Source organism: Hylobates moloch, unplaced genomic scaffold (assembly GCF_009828535.3).
Source record: "Hylobates moloch isolate HMO894 unplaced genomic scaffold, HMol_V3 SCAFFOLD_3, whole genome shotgun sequence".
NCBI classification, from domain to species: Eukaryota; Metazoa; Chordata; class Mammalia; order Primates; family Hylobatidae; genus Hylobates; species Hylobates moloch.
The window spans coordinates 65144792-65164650 of NW_026652278.1; the positions used below are offsets into that span (position 1 = coordinate 65144792).

The 19859-nt window shown below is 51.2% G+C and overlaps 1 protein-coding gene across 1 annotated transcript in view; it reads left to right on the plus strand.

Moving 5' to 3' along the window:
- COL13A1 (collagen type XIII alpha 1 chain) overlaps nt 1–19859 on the plus strand; it is a 79192-nt gene that overhangs the window by 46023 nt on the left and 13310 nt on the right. Inside the window, exons 17-30 of the mRNA XM_058437018.1 lie at nt 533–586; nt 1358–1444; nt 2545–2598; nt 3705–3749; nt 4530–4598; nt 5824–5847; nt 7707–7769; nt 8811–8855; nt 9163–9315; nt 11363–11407; nt 14112–14153; nt 15416–15442; nt 16295–16375; nt 19801–19836. Coding sequence (XP_058293001.1) covers nt 533–586; nt 1358–1444; nt 2545–2598; nt 3705–3749; nt 4530–4598; nt 5824–5847; nt 7707–7769; nt 8811–8855; nt 9163–9315; nt 11363–11407; nt 14112–14153; nt 15416–15442; nt 16295–16375; nt 19801–19836 — 825 coding nt within the window. The remainder of the gene's footprint in view (nt 1–532; nt 587–1357; nt 1445–2544; nt 2599–3704; nt 3750–4529; nt 4599–5823; nt 5848–7706; nt 7770–8810; nt 8856–9162; nt 9316–11362; nt 11408–14111; nt 14154–15415; nt 15443–16294; nt 16376–19800; nt 19837–19859) is intronic.

The window sequence follows — 19859 nt, forward strand, 5'->3', positions numbered from 1 at the left end:
TGGGACCTCATCCTAACTCATTACATTTGCAATGACCCTATGTCCAAATAAGGTGAGCTGATTAGAGCTAGAGGCAGAGAAGGGGGTGCCAGAAAAGACTGGGGGCCCTTAGTTGCTAAGCATTAAGAATCTGAAGAAGAGCAGAGTGGTGAAAAGGAATTGCTTGCCCAACCACTGGCGTTCTGAACTGCTCACCTCTCCCAGCAGACCCCCAGGATGGACTAGATGCTTCTGGCCTTTGTTATGATCTGTGGCCAGTGTGACTTCTCCCCAGCATGAATGACAAGGGCCCGGGCCACATGGGAATAAGGAAAGCAGTCATGCAGGTGTCACCAATGTGAAGTTGCCCATGGAAGTAGCCAGCCAGGATGGGGGCCGGGAGGAAGTGGAGCCCTTCGGAAAGCCAGCCGGGGGCAGGGGCAGAGAGGCAGGAGCAAGGGAAGGCAAGGCCCTAAGCTGTGGGGCTGGTGGCTTCCCAAACCTGCTGCAGAAACAGTTCCTAACCGCCCCCACTGTCTGCATCTCCCTGCAGGGTGAGAAGGGGGCTGAAGGCTCCCCTGGGCTTCCTGGCCTCCTGGGACAGAAGGTAGGTGTCGCTCTGAATGGAGGATTCAGGTCCTTCGTCACCCACATCCCATAGCCAGCCCTGCACATCCACACGGGCCCCAGCATTGGACATGTCTGCCTCCCAGACTGCAGGAAAGGCAGCTGGAACACAGCCAGATTCTGTTTGTTGGGGGAGAGGTGCCATAGGCAGGCCCTGATTGGCAAAAATAAAATGCCTAAATGTAAAGAATTTGGTAGTGATGACCTGGTCAGATTTCTTTGTACCGGCTCTGCAAATGCATCCAAAGTTCATGAGCTCTGTAAGATATTTAATTTAAAAATTAAAAACAAAAGATGAGGCCAAAATAAGGGGAGACATGCATAATAAGATGGGCCCCTTGGAAAGTCACAGTGCTCCTCAGCCTGTTAGAGGCCTGAGCACCCTGCAGTGACGGGGTCTGCAAAGCCTTATTTAACACTGCATTTCTTAACATAGTTTGGCCACCAGTAACAATGTTACTCCACATTTTGAATATTCTCAACCCACTGAGCAGTGTTCTGTGGAATACACTTTGAGAAACACTGTGCCAGACCCAGTTTTGAAGGGTCCCTTGTGTCAGCTGTAAACCTGCTGCTCTTCAGTAAACACTTCCAATCTCTCTTCAAATCCCACGGCTGGATCAGACCAGGCCGGGGTTCTGAAGGCCCCTGTCCCCAGACATCCTGAGGCCCACAACCCATAGTGTCCCTCCAGTGCTCAGCCTAGACCTTCCTCCACACCAGGGATGCTAACTCCACCTTCCACCCCCAGGGTGAGAAAGGTGATGCTGGCAACTCCATTGGAGGAGGCAGAGGGGAACCTGGCCCTCCAGGGCTCCCTGGGCCCCCAGGGCCAAAGGTGAGTGTTCCCTGGAATTGGTGTTGGGGAGGTGCTTACCTGGGGACTTTGTCTTCAGCCTGTTCTCGGGGACTCTATGTCCTGGACATCCTGCCTTGTCTAGCCTTCCCCTGCTCCAGATGTGTGGTTTTCCCCATGGATTCCAAAAAGGTCATTTGGACCCAGCTCCTGCTTCCAAGCAGATAACAGTTTGACCTTCCAGAGGAAATATCTTCCCAGGGGCAGATGGATGGTCGCAGTGACTCAGATGACTGATGTAACTGAGTCAGGGCGCAATGGCTGCAGGACCTTGATGGTTATGCTGTAACTGAGTCAAGGATTGATGGCTGCAGGACCTTGATGGTTATGCTGTAACTGAGTCAGGGCGCAATGGCTGCAGGACCTCCATGGCTATGCTGTAACTGAGTCAAGGATTGATGGCTGCAGGACCTCCATGGCTATGCTGTAACTGAGCGAGGGACCAATGGCTTCAGGGCCTTAGGACAGCCAAGAGGCCCCCCACCTTGGCTCTGAGTAGCTTGCAGGTCAGCTATCAGCTGGGCCCCACCTGGTACCAGCACATCTGATAGATGTCAGCAGTGGAGGCAGCTGCAAATGGAAACTGCCCCCACTTTCCTTTTGCTGCTTGAAAAGTGCAATGGTAAGATTTGGGTTTCCCAAAGCAGATGCCTCCTGTGTTGTTTGGTTTACTTTAGCAGCACTGAGAAATGAAAGGAGTCTCTTTCTTAGCTCAGAAGGAAAGCATGAATTACTCTACATGATCTGGGGCAATACACTCATTCATTCCACCCACACCCACCTGCCATGGGCTGGGCTCTGTGTGGGCCTAGGAGAGCCTGGCAGGGCAGAGGGGACACCAGTAAAGGGTACAGAATGCAGGGAAGGAAAGCAGGAGTGGGCTTCCAGAGGAATCAAGACCCAGGCTGGGCCCAAGGGTGGGTAGGAATCAGGGAGGTGGACGAGTGGGAGGTGCAGAAGCCATCGGGGAAAGAGAAGTCCAAGGCAACACCCAGGCATGAGTGACAAGACCGTCTTTTCCCTCATAAGCAGCTGTCCAGGTGCCCAGCATGCCCTCATCCCAACTCTCTCCTCTTCCCCAGGGAGAAGCAGGTGTCGATGGCCAGGTTGGCCCCCCAGGGCGGCAAGGAGACAAGGTACAGAGACCCCCACATCCCAGAGCTGCAAGATGAGGGTCAGCTTGGGAGGTCAAGAATCATCCCAGCCGGCCCTAGGGGTATCCCTCAGGGCACAAGGCTGACCAGCCATGACCACTGGCTTCCCTATTTCCTGGTTGGCTTGGGCTTTAGAGAGTCATGCACTGAGACAGCAGTCATGCAAAAGCCAGTCTAGGGATGGGACACTTAACCAGGGAGTGACACAGGGCTTCCTGAGCCATTGGTAAATGAGGGGCTCTTGCTTCTCTCCGGCTACTCCCTGTGAAAGGCTGCTGCGTCCCTCATGAGTTCACAGTGGCTAAAGTGCTGTGGCAGTGGAGGAGAAAGTGAGTGGGTTACCTGGGGCAGCAGTGGCTCCACATCCCGTGAGCAGGGTCATCAGGAGTCACATCAAAGGATTCCTGTTTCCTTTATTTTTACTTTCTATCTTGATTTTTTTCAATTGTCTTTATCCCAGAAAAATTGAAACTGCGCTTGGTTTTTCATGAGTTACACCGCTTTTTCATTTATTCTCCATGGCTCTGTCCTGTTTGCAACGGGAACAAATCCTTCCACCCTCCCACTCTGGGAAGTGGGTGCTCATACACCCATGTCCTCCTGAGACCCTTCTGGCCCTCCACATTTCACTCGGCATTCTGGGTCTTTCACAAGTAGAGTGGGTGGCAAAAGAACCGTGTGGGCTCTCGATGGCAACTGACCCCCAGACAATTGGCAAAAAGCTGCTGAGCCCTGGATACCTGAGCAGGATGGAATTAAAGAGAAGCAAAAGTCCCTGCTCCGATGGAGGCAACTGACTTAGGGGACTAGGGAAAAGGTGTGAGAGAGACAAAGGGGAGTCACTAACAATGAACACAGAACAGAAAGAACGCCACCGAGTCTGAAGTGGGAGGCAGCCCAGAGGGACTCAGAGGGACAGGAGTGTGGGTGGGTGTTCCCTGGATGTTTCCTGAAGGGGCGGAACCTGCACTTCTATGGACTAAGAGCTAAGATGAGCCTCCTGGCCCTTATCACATGGCCCATCTAGGGACATCAGGCTCTCTGTACCAACTTTATCCCCACTTCACTCCAATTTTGTCATGCAACAGGGGGAGCCTGGAGCAGCTGGAGAACAGGGACCAGCTGGCCCCAAGGTACGTGCCTCTCGCCTGGAATCACGGCATGAAGCGGCTGATAAATCAAAAAGCATCTGAGACCGGTCTCAATTAATATTTAGAAGTTTATTTTGCCAAGGTTAAGGGCACATGCCCAAGAGACAGGTCTGTGCCTTTTACCAAGATGATTTTGAGGGCTTCAGTATTTAAAGGGGAAAAGCAGGCTGGAGGGGAAAGAGGAAGGGTATGGTAATCCACACATTGCAAGGGAAAAGGAGCAAGTAGCGGAATAGTTGATTATGTATTAGTCTCACCCTCAGTAAATCGGCACTTTATGTAAGCTAAGGTGAACACGGAGCAGCTACCTGTGGGGATATTTAACCTTTTATCTGTAGCTCTCTGGGAACAAAAGGAAAGGCAGCTTCTTGCATGACTCAGCTTTCAGCTGAACTTGTTTTCTTTTGGCAGAGTGAATTGGGGTCCCGAGTTTTTATCTCCCTTTCACAGGCTTGACCTTGGGGTCTTGATAGGGAAGGAGAGGAAGAGCATTCTGGCCCTCAGGTGGGAGGTCTGACTGGCAGCACAGGTGGACCCAACCTTCCCAGGTCGGCCTCGCCCAGACTTCTCACGTGGAGTCTTCTCGATTTGTTCTGCAATCCCCCAGCATCCTCTGAGAGTGTTCGGAATCCCCGCTAGCTGTTCTGGGTCCACCTGTGTGCAGCCAGGTGCAGCCAGTGTGGGCTGATAGAGAGCAGGCCACAGCTGCCCTCCCGGCCCTCCCAGTCCAGGCCCTGGGTTGAGATCTCATTTGCCTTCTAGGGCTCCAAGGGAGAACCAGGGAAAGGAGAGATGGTGGATTACAATGGAAACATCAGTGAGGCTCTCCAGGTGAGCAGGGTCCAGCCCAGAGGCCAAGATCGTCATGGACCTCAGGGCTCTGCACCACGCCCTGATCAGGGGGCCCTTCCACACAGCCGAGTAGGGGCCCTGCCCTCAGGCCCTCGGGCAGCGCTTCCAGGAGAGCTGCTTCCTCGCTTTCTCTCCTTTGACCTCCCGCTGTGTAGCCTCCTGGCAAGTGGCCCCATTACTGGCATCCAGGTGGCTGGGCTCTCTGTCTGGGCCCAGCTGACCAGTTATCCTGCCTCCGGGCCCCTGAGTGCCATAGTGGAATTATCCTGGCACCCAAGGTACGGCCCATCCAGGGTGCTGGGGTCCCATTTCTTTAATGCGTGCATAACCCCCTTTCACGCAGCAGAAAATCTTTCTGGAATGCATCTCCTTTCATGTCAGTTTAATCCTGTTTCAAGTTCATGAGCTCCCGCTCCCCATCCTTTAAAGCAGGGTTTCTCAGTCTTGGCACTGTTGACATTTGGGGCTGGAAAATCTTTGTGGGGCGGGCAGGCGGGTGGGGGGAGAGGCAGTCCTGTGTGTTGTAGGATGTGCAGCAGTGTCCCCAGTCTCTACCTGCTAGATGCCAGTAGCACCCCAGCCTCAGCTGTGACAACCAGACTATGTCTCCAGACATGACCAATTATCCCTGGGAAGAAATTGTCCCTGCTCAAGAACCACTTCTTCAAAGGAGTCTGTGTCCATATGTGACTCCATTTACAAGGTGTAAAATCCTCTTTTAAAGCCAACAATCATCTCTCTGATCTATTTTTTGAGTGGTTCCGTATTTTGCTATACTGTGTCTGTTTAAAGGGAGGTGCATGGCAACTTTGAAATCTGGGTTCTGGGAGAAGAGGAAAGAACAAGGGAGGGTCCTCAGAAGGTGACTAGAAAGAATAAGAGGTGGTGCTTCCTTCCCTTCAGTAAAGTGAAGTAAAGGTTGCAGTCCATTTAGGGTGTGCCTGAGTCCACTGTAGGACAGCCTCAGAGTATAATCATGCTTAGGAGATGCTACGTATTCTCTGTCCAGTGATTATAAACCTCAGTAAGAGGTGGGGTGGGGGTGGTGTGAGTCTGGGGGCCATGGAGCCCACCTGCGAGCGTCTCCCTCCACCCATGCTCCTTTGAGGGGCCCAGCTCCCATGTTTCCATGACTGTGCAGTGAGAACCTTCCCATTGGCTCTTGGTTTGCTCTTCAACTGATTGCCTGGTGTTGGTTTTTTAGGAGATCCGGACGCTGGCCTTGATGGTAAGTCTTGCTCCTCCTGGCTTTCCTTGGGCAGTGGGCTGGGGGCTGGGGATGGCAGCCTGGAAGCAAGGACTTGATTTCTCCCCTCCAGAAAGCAGGTACTGGGCTGCAGATTAGGGTTGACCCAACAGGGCTGGGGCAGAAGATGATCTGAGCTGGAGGTGATGGCTCAGGACTGGTACGTGGGCCTCGAGAGCTGCCCATGCCCTGGGTCGTGGCTGTCCTCTGTGTAAAGGCTCTTCACCAATACAGCTGTGCTCTCTGGTGCCAATACAAATGCTGGATTCTATTTAAGCTGCGTCAAGGAAATAGCAGTACTGAGGAGGATGGTTTTAATGTTTCTCTTTTTTCCCAACTTTTAGCTAGTTAAATCCTGAAAAACTAGTAGCAACCTCCCACATATCCCCCTTTCCTGGAAATCAGCTTCATTATCTGTACTTGGAAAACCAGGGAATTTCAAGCCTGGGTTTTGTACAGGTGCCTACCAGTGACAGACTCTTGGTAAATATTTGTAGTTAAAATGACTACCACCACATTTAACTTCTAAGGTAGAGGATGGGAGGAGAGATCATGAGGTTCTCTGACTACTGAAATTTCAATTCACCTAATATTTTTTCATGGCTATGAGCCACAGAACACACTTAGGGATGGGACAAACTCACAATCAAACACCACTTCTGTGACGTCCCAATCCCAGAAATTGCTGTCAACGACGTGGTTCTGGAATCAATGAGCTTCATTTGGAGACATTAAAATATATTATTTGGCAGGGAACAGTGGCTTATGCCTATAATCCCAGCACTTTGGGACACTGAGGTGGGCAGATCGCTTGAGGTCAGGAGTTCAAGACCAGCCTGGCCAACATGGTGTCTCTACTAAAAATACAAAAATTAGCCAGGCATGGTGGCAGGTGCCTATAATCCCAGTTACTCAGTAGGCTGAGGAACGAGAATCACTTGAACCCAGGAGGCGGAGGTTGCAGTGAGTCGAGACTGCACCACTGTACTCCAGCCTGGGTGACAGAGTGAGACTCTGTCTTAATAATAATAATAATAATAATAATAATAATAATAATAATAATGTGAAATAGCTGTTGGAAATAAAACTTTCCCAGAAACATTTTTTTCCTTTAAAATCAACCTTGAGGTGTAACTTACACATAAGAAAAGGTACTCATTTTAGGTGTAGAGTTTGATGAGTTTTGAAAAGTATATATACCCAAGTATCAACCACCCAATCACTCTAGAAAGCTTCTTCATGCACCTTGGGAGTCACTCCCAGCCCCAGGCCACCACTGCTCTGCGTCACTTCTGTCAGTGTAGATTAGATGTGTCTTTTGTCTCTTCTAGAGTTTCATGTAAATGGAATTAAACAGTATCTGTGCCTGGCTGCTTTTGCTTAGCAGAATGTGTTTGAGATGCACCCTTGTCATCAGCACTTGGTTCTTTTTCCCTGCTGAGTAGTATTTCATTGTATGGATGTACCATGCATTCCCTTGTTGGTGGGCATTTGGGTTGTTTTCTGGAGACATTTTTAAGTCATTGTTGGGGAAGGTCAGACTTAGCTTCTTGGAGCCCAAAGGGCCACCACAGATGCCCTAGAGAAAAGGAGAAGGAGAGGGTATTGGACATGGCTCTCCGAACCCCACCTCCACTTCAACCCAGTCACACTTGGTGCTTATATGTTTTGCATTTTGGGTTCCCCATGTTATTTTCTTTGCAAAAAATGTGTTTCTATCACTGGAGAAAGGTTTGTAAATAACTTATCTCTACAAGCCAGCCTCCACATATAGCCCTCAGGGCACAGGCTACCCTCCTCGGTGGGACAGTTCTTCCATTTGTCTTTCCTTTCTTTCCTAGGGGCCTCCTGGTCTTCCTGGGCAAATTGGCCCACCCGGAGCTCCAGGGATTCCAGGACAGAAGGTAAATCTTGTCTTGACAAAGCGGGTGAAGACCTTGCAAGGGCAGCGACCCCAGGGTTTCCCCTCCTCCTGTGACCCTCTCATCTTCCCAGCACCACCACCATACCCTCCTGCTGCTCCAAGGCACCAAGGGACCCGCCCACCCACCTCCCAGCCGCTGTGGCTCTTCTATCCAACCCTTGCCATCTGCCTGGGCTCCTGTAATTCACAGAGCCTTCTGATGCTGTGGGGCCTGGGTCTAGACACACCCCTGCCCTTGCCCCAGCCAGACCCACAGCGGGAGTGAGGACCCTCTCAGGGACCAGGGCATTTGAGATCCTCCCCAATCCTCCCACCTCACTCCCTGCCCTTGCTTTTTTTTACACTCCACCTACCTGTGTTTTTCTCAGAAGGTCTGCCCCTCTGTCTCCCACTCATGAGGTCCTCTCCCCTGCAAGTCTTTTTCCCTCTTACCTTTCTTTCAAAGCCCTTCTCATCTTTCAAGCCCAATTCAAAGACCACCTCCTCCTTGAAGCCTCCCCTGATCTATCAGGCAGAATTCCCTGCCCTTTCCTCTGCTTCTCTGGGTAGGACCTACATCATTTTGCCACCTCTCTTAACTCCCCACCTGACTGAAAGAAGGGGCTTGATTTGTGTGAAGATGAAAGGAGCACCCTGTGGAGCAGCCAGGGCAGGGCTTCTGCATTCAGGGGAGACAGGAAGGCAAGAACCCTTCTGCAAGGGAGCCAAGGGAGCCTAGGGCTCTCAGAGGCAGCAGTGGGAGGTTGTGGCTAAAACAGACATGGAGCCAGAGCGCCCAGACTGGGATCCTGGCTCCCCAGTTCACTAACTATGGGCCTCAGGCACACAGCTCTGTTCTTTGGAGTCCTGTCTGTAGAAGAGAGGCAATGCAAGTGCATACCTCCCAGCAACACAGTGAGAATTAAATGAGCGAACTCTATGGGAAAGTGTGGAGTGGGATGCCGGGTGCACTAAGCAATGTGTAACTGATGGCTGCTATGATCTCTGCCCTGAGAGTCACCTTTAGTTGTTCTGGTTACAGGGGGAGATTGGACTGCCAGGCCCTCCAGGACACCATGGGGAAAAGGTATGAGCAGACATCCTCCAGTCAAACCTCTGAAGACAGTCTTGGCCCTGGGGGCAGGAGGTCGGGCAGGAAGGCTCTAGAACTGGCCTTGGTGTGAGCCCAGTGGGCAAGGGGAGATGGGGAGGGGCGGGGAGAGGGGCCCACCCTGCAAGCCCCAGGAGGAGCCAGGCAGACCCAGGCTGGGCTCTCTGTGCCTGCCCCAGTCAAGCACCAAAGAGCCAAGGCCTTTGGACTTTTCTTCTCTCTCTCCCTCTCCCCTCTTTTCTCCATTAATGTGTCTAAGAAGCGTTGTTGGTATTTTCTAAAGGGACCTCGTGGTAAACCAGGAGACATGGGCCCTCCTGGTCCCCAAGGCCCCCCAGGAAAGGATGGACTTCCAGGAATGAAGGGAGAAAACGGGCACCCAGGGAGCCCAGGAGAGAAGGGGGAGAAAGGGGAGACAGGACAAGCAGGCTCACCGGTGAGTGGCAGGGCTGGCTGCCCTTCCGTGCATACACCACTCCCAAGCATGACGCCAACTTTGCAGGGCTTTGCACTTTGAATGGTGTCAGCTGCTGCCTGGGCTAGAAACCTGGGGCCAGGGCTTAGGGGTGGAGGATTCACTCAGCTTCCCCTCAAGTTACTTACTTTATGAAGCCCAGTTTCCCAGCTCGGGAGACCTGAGTCCTGCTCTGTCATCTGTATCCTTGGGAAAGCCACTCACTGTTGCAGAGCCTCCGTCTCCTCATCTCTAAAATGGCGATAATAATGTCTTCCCTGGATACCTCACTGGATTGTTGGGAAAGAGATGAAGTCATGGTTTAGAGCTGGCTCTTTGGAAAGTATACAGAAGCCCTGTACCCAGGAGAGGCTGCAGGTACAGAAACGGCGCCTTCGCCCAGTCCACTAGGCTGCCAACTTGACTTAGGAGCCTTCTCTGGGTCTCAGGGGTTTCCATCTGTGAAATGGGTGCCATCCTAGACACCTACCCTTGGAGCAAGGGAGCCACATCCTGTGCATGCCACAATTGGTCACACTCAGCAAGACCACCTTGAGCTCCACTAACAGAAATCGTTGTCAGTCTGTAGGGTCTAGACGGCCCAATTGGGGAGAGAAGGAGGACCTGGTGGCCAGAGCAGACCCAGGGTGGCAGGATTGCCTAATCCATCTGGGCTCCTGAGGTTTACAGTGAAGCCAGAGGGCTGGGTGTCAAGGTTGTCTGCAGGCAGCCACAGATGAGGGTCCTCCCTGGGGCCACCAGCCTAGCAGGTGCCTGGCACTGTGACGAGGCTGCCCTAATCCCAAGCCTGCCTACCCGGCCTGGGAGCAGGCAGGAGGGGTCCTCTTAACAAGCAGCTACTTCATTTGAGTGTAAACAGGAGTTGCAACTTCCTTGGCTCACAGTATGATGGCCTCTAGAAGCACCAACCTAGTTCGATGGTGCTGGAATCTTGGTCTCAGAATTCTCCTCTAGGAAGTGGAAAGAGCCTCAGAGGTCAACCAGTCCCAAGTCTGACCCAGTGCAGGACCCCCTCACTCAGCCGGCACAGGCAGGCAGCTCACTGCCTCCAGACCTGTCCACTGCACCATGGGACAGCCCCAGGATGGAGGGAGCATTCCTGGATATGGTATGGAAGCTCCCTTGTCAGCCTCCCCCAGTTGACCCCTCAGAGCCTCTGGCCTCTGGAGCCATATTTATTATCTATTACTGCATAACTAATCACTGCAAAGGTAGCGGCCTAAGACAATACACATTTATTGGCACATAGTTTCTGTGGGTCAGGCATTCAGGCACGTCCTAGTTGGGTCCCCTGCCCATGGTCTCATGAGGCTGCAATTAATGTCTCAGCCAACCGCATTCTCATCTGGAGCTAGGGATCCCCTTCCAAGCTCACTGGTATTGGCAGAATCCAGTTCCTTGCTGGAACAGAACTCAGCTCCTAGAGGCCACCTACAGTTCCTGCCACCTGCGCCCCTGCCCTCCCCACCCCCTGCAGAGTAGACAGTTCACATTATAGCAACTGGCATCTTCAAGGCTAAAGCCAGCAGTAGGGTCTCTCTAGTGTCTAGTGCTAGCAAGACAGAGCTGTGTGCATGTGTGTTTGTGTGTTCATGTAACATATTTGTAACATAATCTTAACATATGTTATATGTCACCATCTGTATGACATGTATGTTATAATCTGCAACATAACCATAGAAGTGAGGTCCCACCACCTTTGCCATGTGCCTTACTCCATGGCTAAGAAACAAGTCACAGGTCACCCTAAGGCCTGTCCACTGCAGAGTCCATAGACAGTATCAGCCTCTCCTCCCCTGTACTAGAGCCTCAGATTCTTCAAGACGGTGATGACAGTCCCTGCCCAGTCTTCTGTCCTGCAGGCTGACACCTCCACATCCTCCATGGTGTTCCTTGCTGACCCCTAGACCAGTCGCGTCCCAGTCTAGTTTGTCACAGATGTGAGGGTGCATCCGTCCCAGGCTTTCCCAAGGGCTGGCTTTCATGCAGTGGTGTTTTGTGCCCACAGGGAGACAGAGGAGAAGCCGGGGAGAAGGGCGATCCAGGAGCAGAGGTACATGAGAGATAATTTGACAGAGACTCATCAAACGACAGTCTCTGCAGAATGCACAGTATTTCTATGCTTTAGAGTGAAGCTTGCAACTGCCTGACGTTTACATTTACTGAGCACCAGTGTAGGTCAGGCACTGATCCTCTGGACTGCTCCAGTCTTCCCAAACCACATCTCTCAGCAACCTTCACAGAGCACCTCCGTGCTTCCATCCTGGTGCTAGAGTCTAGAGATACGAAAATAAACAGAACTTGCTGGGCACAGTGGCTCACGCCTGTAATCCTAGCAATTTGGGAGGCTGAGGCAGGCAGATCACCTGAGGTCAGGAGTTTGAGACCAGCCTGGCCAACATGGTGAAACTCCGTCTCTATTAAAAATACAGAATTAGCCAGGAGTGGTGGCAGGTGCCTATAATCCCAGCTATTCGGGAGGCTGAGACAGGAGAATTGCTTGAACCCAGGAGGCAGAGGTTACAGTGAGCCAGGATTGTGCCACTGCCCTCCAGCCTGGGCAACAGAGTGAGACTCTGCCTCAAAAAACAAAAAAAAAACCAAAAAACAGAACCGTCCCTCCGCAGCTCACAGTACCCCATAATGGGCACTAGCACGGGAGCAACTCAGGGAATCGGGCAAGCATCCCAAAAGACGTGCTATTTAGGCAGAGTCTTGACAGCTTTGTAGGAGTTTGCCACAGAGTTTCAGAGGTAGGCTTTCCAGATAGAGGCATTATTCTTTTGAGAAGTGTGGTGAAAGTAAGAGAAAACAGAACGGCTGAGTGAGAATAGTCAGGATGGAGGCAAGGTTTTCAAAAGACAGCAGAGAATCAGGCATATTTGTAGGCTCAGGGGCAAGAACCGGGAAAGCAACGGAGATCAATGCATGAGAGACAGGATGTTTGGTGGCAGGGTCTGGGCAACCCAAATAGCACCTCAGACCCATGGGAGAGACCACCAAGCCTTCTCAGTCCCCATCAGGGTGGGTTCACCTTGCCAAGCCCTGTCTGAATGTAGTGAAACAGGCCTGATTGTACAATGTGTGTGGTACTTGTTTTGAAATGGATAGCCTCCTAAAGAAATGATCCTAATTCAGGAAAAGCATTATACGCACATTGTCCCTCCCGGAAGTATTTAAAATAAACATTGGAAACAGCCTAAATTTTATCAAGAAGGAAAGGATTAAATAACTTATAGTAATAATACTAATAGTAATAACAGTCACCACGTCTGAGCACTTTCCTCGTGCCAAGCACCGCACTAAGCCCTGGGTATGTAACAACTCATTTTCACTCCACCCGATGAATAGCACAGCACCATTACCAGGAAGCTGGTGGAGAACATATAAAAAATGGAAACATCAGTTTCACAGTAAGTGAAAAAGAGTCAAAAACCAAATTTTATATATATATGAAATCATAAGCATATACATATATGTATATACAATTATATGCATATTATATATAAATATCAAAAGTATATACATATATTCAAGCACATCTGATACATCAAGAAAATGTTTAAATTTTTGAAGCCTTTTTATTATTTTTAAAATTGCCACCCAGGTAAAATTGGCTTCTGGAATGTGTCCAGTTGTGTGATGTTAATACATGTAGAGATTTGTATAACCAATACCATGATTAGGATACATAAACCACTTACTTATAATAAGAAAGTGGTAAACTTTTATTAAAAATGGGAAGCTTTTTTTAAGAAGGCAGAGTTTCCAAAGATTGTGTTCCCTACAAGGAGACTGTGATGGAGCAACAAAGTCCACGGGTCCAGGAAACAATAGGGACCTCCTCTCTGCCCAGTGTAGGGGTGCCCTCTGTCGTGGCCTGGCACAGGAGTCACTCCCCTGGCCATGCTCCAGGGAATTCTACTCCTGGGAAGACGAGGCACCTAAGGAGAGCCCTGAAGCCGAGGCGGGGTGAGCAGCTCAGAAGGACCCAGCAGTGGCTGCCTGTGGACAAAAGGATGTGTGTGTTCATCAGAGACAGAAGCTTCAATGGGCACCACCCTCCGTAGAGGAGATAGCCCTGAGCTCCTCCATCTTCACTGTCCAGTCAGAATCTCCTCTACCACAATCTGCATCAGCTCTCAAGGGAAACAGAGACCAGCAGTCCCCATCCTGTCTGTAACAAACCTTGGGGACTTGAGGAGCAATCTTCAGGAACAGCTCAGTCTCCCCACATTCCAGATAACCAATCTCTGCTTCTCTAAGCCAAGGGTCTCAAAACTCAAATGTCTACAAGGGCCAGCCATGCAAAAAAATGACTGCAAGAGCTCTAGATCAAAGACAATAAGGAGTGGTGGGGACCGGGGTAAGCCGAAGATGCCATGCCCCACCTAGAGGGGAATGCTCTTATTCCACTCCAGGCAATTGTTGCCATGCATGAACAAGAACCTAGTGCTGCTAGATCTTGTGGTGTTTTTCTTTTTTCTTTTTTTTTCTCCAAGAAAAATCTGGAAGAATAGATCTTTAGGGACACTTCCTGGAAATTTACTTTTTCAACATTGAGGAGTCCACTGGGTTGCTATGAGTTTTTGACTTGTTCTGAGCCTTTTTTGGGGGATACTGTGCCGGGCAGTCACTGGCTGACCTCCAGTGGGCAGCCATGTCCTCCTCTGGCCTTGCAGTCTCCAGCTGGGCCCTAGGCCCTATCAGGAGGGAGGGCCACTTCAAGTGTAACAGGGCTCCCCTTTGGCTTTTAGGTTCCTGGGCTGCCAGGGCCAGAGGGGCCTCCCGGACCTCCGGTAAGTTTGGAGGGCTTGTCAGTGGCCAGTCCACTAATGTCCCCTCTCCACGGCAGTCACTGGGCTCAACCTCAGCCTTAGTCACTATCACCTCTTCCTCCCAGGGAGGGATTTTCTGGTCTACAAACCCCTCCCCGCTCCTTTTCCCTCCCATGTTAAACAGCACCATCCTGGGGACACCAAGGAGCCCAAGCATTGCCTGGTTTCCTGGAAATAGCTCACTGGTAGGGCAGCCCCAGGGTCCCTTGTCTCTAAGCTCTGCCCAACATTTACCTCACCCTTTGCCATCAAACATCTGCCTCTCCCATTCCTCATTTGAAAGTGACTCATCGGTCCGGCACAGTGGCTCACACCTGTGATACAAATCTGGCACTCTGGGAGGCTGAGGCAGGTGGATCGCTTGAGTCCGGAAGTTTGAGACCAGCCTGGGCAACATAATGAAACCCTGTCTCTTCTAAAAATACAAAAAATTAGCTGGGTGTGGTGGCACGCATCCGTAATCCCAGCTACTCAAGAGGCTAAGGTGGGAGAATCACTTGGGCCCCGGAGGTCGAGGTTGCAGTGAGCCAAGATCGCACCACTGCACTCCAATCTGGGCAACCAGAGTGAGACCCTGTCTCAAAAAAAAGAAAGAGAGAGAGGAAGGAGGGAGGGAGGGAAGGAAGGAAGGAAGGAAGGAAGGAAAGAGGGAAGGAGGGAAGGAAGGAAGGGCGAGCCCCAGCTCCACTGGATTGGCTTTCCTTGGCTACAGAAATGTAACCATGGGGCCCCTGTGCATTGCCCCTAGAGGGCCCCCAAGCACCCTGAAGCAACAGATGCTGGCCCATGCCTCTGTGTGGTTCGTGGTCCCCAAGGCACTGTGTGTCCTCTGTTGTGGATGGTAGAAGTAGCAGTAGGAATAATGATAGGAGCCAACGTTTATTGAAACTTACTGGATGCTAGACACTGTTTCAAGCACTTTGCCTGTATTAATTTAATGTTTGCTGTGTTACCTCTGCGTCTTTCGTGAGACTCTGGGTCAAACATGAGGACCACAGAGAGATTTTTTGTGAGCCCTGGCTGGAAAACACTGGCTCAGACTATTCCCTAGGAAGCCCCAAGCATGACCCTCACTTAGCATTTCTTTCTACCTCTCAGGGGCAGGAACCCCAAACCATACTCTGCACCCAAAACCCTTGTTCTTCTGTAGTCCATTTGTGGACTAGGCAGTTGTGTTAACTAGAGATGCAGTTCTAATGCACCTTGTTTTATTCCAAATGCAGGGGCTCCAAGGTGTTCCTGGACCAAAGGTAAGGAGAAGTCATGTGACAGGCGCTGTGTCAGTGCTAGTAGAAAAGAGGGAAAGTGCACCCGAGACCAGCTGACCCTTTTTCCTAGAAGGCATTAGGTGACACTCCAGCCAAGGGGGTCCAGTCAGGGCAGGAGGAAATCCTAGGTTCCCTTTAGCATCCATCATTGACACCTGGTGTGCTTTGGCTTCAGAAGCTTCCCATCTGTCACCCCGCAAAGGGACAGGTTAGATTCTTAGCCAATGGTTAAAATCCTTTTCCCATCAAACCTGCCCTGGCCCCTTCACTCATGCTGAGTAGAGGTGGGAGAGAGACAGCAACGTAGGGTGGGACCCCTCCCCGGGTCAAGCTTGGGGGAACTCTGCACTGGGCTCTCCCGGCCTCCCCTCAAGCATTTCAAATGGATGAGGGGGCTGGAGGCTGTTGGTGTGACAATGGCCCTTTCCTCGTGCCCTGGTATTCAAGAGACTTCAGGGCAGTTTGTTCTCCCGACTAGGCTGTGAGCCTCGGGGCTCTGGAGGTAGCATCTCAGGCATCTGAGCAAATCTCTGTAAGGTGCCCGTTTTCCTGCCATGCAGTTGGGTACCTGTGCCAAGGCCTGACCTGTGGGTTTGTCCCCATGCCACCTACTCCTTTTCTCTGTGGGGCTCTCAAAGCTCCCACAGGATACAGGGGCTACTAACTGAGGTGGGAGTAGGCTAAGAATTCAGGGATTCTTGGTATCCTCAGCCCACCACCCCGACCCCTCCCTCCTCTACAAATGCCACCCCAGCCCCCAGGACCCCAGAATGCAAGAATGAACTGTCTGGGACGTGTCCTTGTGTGATCTCGTCCCCTCTCCCTTTCCTCCAGGGGGAAGCAGGACTAGATGGAGCAAAAGGAGAGAAAGGCGTCCAGGGAGAAAAAGGAGACCGTGGTCCCCTGGGACTACCCGTAAGTACCTTGGACCCAGCAAGACTGGTGGGTTTGACGGGCCAGGGGTGTGGGCTGGGACCGGGAGACAGCCACTGGAAAGCTAAGGTTCTAGAGTCTGAGCATCCAGAGTTCCACGTGGTTTGGCTTTCCCACCTGGGAAAGACCACAGGCTCTGATTCTCTTCCTCCTCTGGGCCCAGGCCCCACCTTGGTGCTCAGGAAAGGCAATGATGAAGAAGACAGGCTCCCCCACCCCAAGGGGCACCGAGCTGGGAGGGCAGCTTCAGACCCTGCTTGAGCCTGGTTCAGAAGCAATCAAAGCCTGCTGCCTTTATGGGGGCCAAGCTTGGAGGGTTTGGAAGTAGTGGGACAAGAAGATAGTCTCCATTACAGTCCATTTTCCCAGAGGGACCCCAGGAGAACTCCTGCTCTCCCCTCTTAAGCACTGGTCATGGCAGAAAGGCACAGACAAAGTCGGACTTTGTGGTCCCAGCAGGCCAAGGCCATTCAGCTCCTGGGTTCCTGGAGATCTCTGATCTCAGCCTGCCCAGAGCCAGAGTCCCCAGGTCAGAGGTGGGGAGCTGCTCAGAAGGTGTTCACATGTCATGATATGGGGCTGGGCTGGATAGGGCTGATGGCCTCTTCACTGCCTCACCTGTGTACAGGTGAGCGCATCCCACCACCCTCCCTGGAGCCTGGGCTCCATGCCCCCTAACCCTCCACTGAGGCTGGCGTTCTTCCAGGAGCTGGAAGGGATGTTAGCAATCCATCTCGTCATTTCACTGATGGTCCCAGAGAAGAAAGTGGGTCACTGGAGGTCACATACAAAGTTGGCGGCCAAGCCAGAGGCTGCTCTGTGGCCATGGCCTTGCAAAGTGACTCCTTCCAGCCACTCAGGGTTCCTCTGTCCTGGGCTCAAGGCCAGTTCCCACTCCAGGTAGCCATAAAGAGCAGAGAAACAATGGAAAGCCCAGTTACCCCCACTTGGCAGAGCTTGAAGGCCTGGTTAATACAATCACAGCAACCAAACAGCAAATGCAAGAGGTATAATTATACCCTCATGAATGCATTCGAGGTAGGAATATTTAAGAAGCCAATTTGCTTGACAGACCACAGAAAACTGATGACTTTAGCAGGCATTTTCCCATGTCTTAAGCTGTGTCTGGAATGATTAAGTGCTCCTTACTATTAAAGAGCCTTCCTGCCCCACTCAACCACAAACCTCTCCTGATCCGCATTCATGGCCCCAACGACCTTGATGAACACTCGAGAATTCAGTCAGGGGTTGAAATGCAAAAGGCACAGCGACCAAACAGGTAATATTAATATAAACAAGGAAAGTGGCAGATGAAAGACAAAGTAACTACTCTATCATTAATTTTCTCACTTTTGGTAGAGGCATGGGTACAGAGAAGTATTTTTTTTAGTTTACGTAAACAACAGAACAAGCATTCATACGAGACAACTGACACAAACCTGAGGGAGACACTAGGGAGTGGAGGGGACTGTGGTGCACTAGAGACCGTGTATCCCTTCTTAAGGGGAACTCTCCCTTCTCAGCTCAGCTGACTGTTGCCTTGGAGGAAGGCGGAGCTGGTATTTCTGGATCTTCCTATTTTTCAAAGGAAGTTAAACATCTGGTGTTTTATGTGAAATCTTTCCACTTTCTAACATTAGATCAAAATTATTTGCAACACTGCAGGCCATACAAAATATGTCAGTGGCCCACATATGGCCTGAAAGCCTCTAATTTGTGCTTTCTGCTCCAGACCTCTCAAGACAACTGAGTTTTAATGCTGCATTTTTTTAAAGTATATGGATATTTAGCTACCATTCTGTTTCCAGGTTTCACCTGGATGTTTTATTCCACATAGTAGCAGCCTGCTTCTCCAGGCATATCCTGGAGTGTTCCCCCATTTGCCCTGCAGAAGCAATTCTCAATGCTGGCTGCACACTGGAATCCCCTGAGGGCTTTTCAAACTTACCATCACCCTGGGCTTCCCTCTTGGAGATTTTGAATTGGATTGGGCTGGGCTGGGATGGGGTGGGACCCAGGCATCTGTTTTACTTAACATTGCCCCCCAAGAGATTCTAATGTGCTGCCAGGGCTGAGAACCACAGCTCTCTAGCCCAGTGAGTCAAGGTTGGTCCCAGAATCGTGTGCTCCTAAATCTGAGAAGAGTCCCTGCAGAGTCCTTCTACCCAACACCTTTTCCATGAAGAAGCAGCTCATTGCCTCCCTCTTCTAGGGACTTCCTTTTCTTTTTTTTTTTCTTTTTTTAAATTATACTTTAAGTTTTAGGGTACATGTGCACAACGTGCAGGTTTGTTACATATATATACATGTGCCATGTTGGTGTGCTGCACCCATTAACTCGTCATTTAACATTAGGTATATCTCTTTTCATTTGAAATTCCGAGGCTGAGGCTCAGTTGGAAGCAGTTTTCAAGCACTCAGTCCTTACCAGGCCAGAGTATTGCCACTGCCTTCTCCCTGACTTGTCACATTGGAATCATTAGAAAAGGGTCCCTGGGTTTTCCTGGGTGGGTTTCAGAGGCAGCTTCACAACCCAGGGTTGGAACAGGAGTGCCCCCCCCTGCCCCCCCACCAACCATGTATTTCACTGGACAAGAGCAAGCGAGGGTGCTGATAGCAGGTTGGTCTCAGTAGCTTCCCACCTGCTGCCCATTTGCCCTGGGAGATACATGGCCTTAGACCTCTGTCCCAGTCCGCTGCCTCCAAAGCCTCTGCCTACACAAGAGCCCTTGTCTGGGAGCATATGAATGGATCGAGTTTAGGCTAAGCATCTCAGACTGTAAAGTGCCAGCGAAATGTCAGGCGTCATTTGTAATATCATCTAAGAGCCAACTCATTCCCCCAGGCTGAAGGATAAGCAGACCAACTCCTACCCAGATTTCATGACTGGGTGCTGTCACCCAGGGCTGAGACCCTCAGGGGCACCCCAGCATGGCCTGATCCAAACAGGAGTGCAAAGAGGCTGAGAGAGCCGTCCTCACCTGGGGACCCTCCCCAGTGAAACCTGTCCTGGGAAGGGTGCACAGCTCTGATTCCAAGGCATCTCTCCCAGCATTCCTTTCTGTATCCCTTTCCCCATAATACTGAAGGGAGACAGGTTTCTGAGAGGGAATAAAGGAAGAGAGGAGAGGAGGGGGCGGGAGGAGCAGGTGGCCTTCCACACCGACCTCCACCCAGCCTGCTCAGCAGCCAGCCACTGCATTCAGTGTCTCCATGTTTTCGTTGGTTTCCATGTAAATACCATTCCCTGTCCTCCCAAGCTTATTTCTCCAGTTGTGTTTGATTACCAGCATTTATGTCTGTCCAGAGTCACTGCTTTACTCACCTCTTCCCTCCCCATTGTTCCCTTTTTCTCCCTCCCAATCCTCTCTTCCCCTTCTTTTGGTCAAACTGTGCCCTTCGTCCAGGGAGCTTCAGGTTTGGACGGCAGGCCTGGGCCACCGGTGAGTGTCACTTCTCCATCACC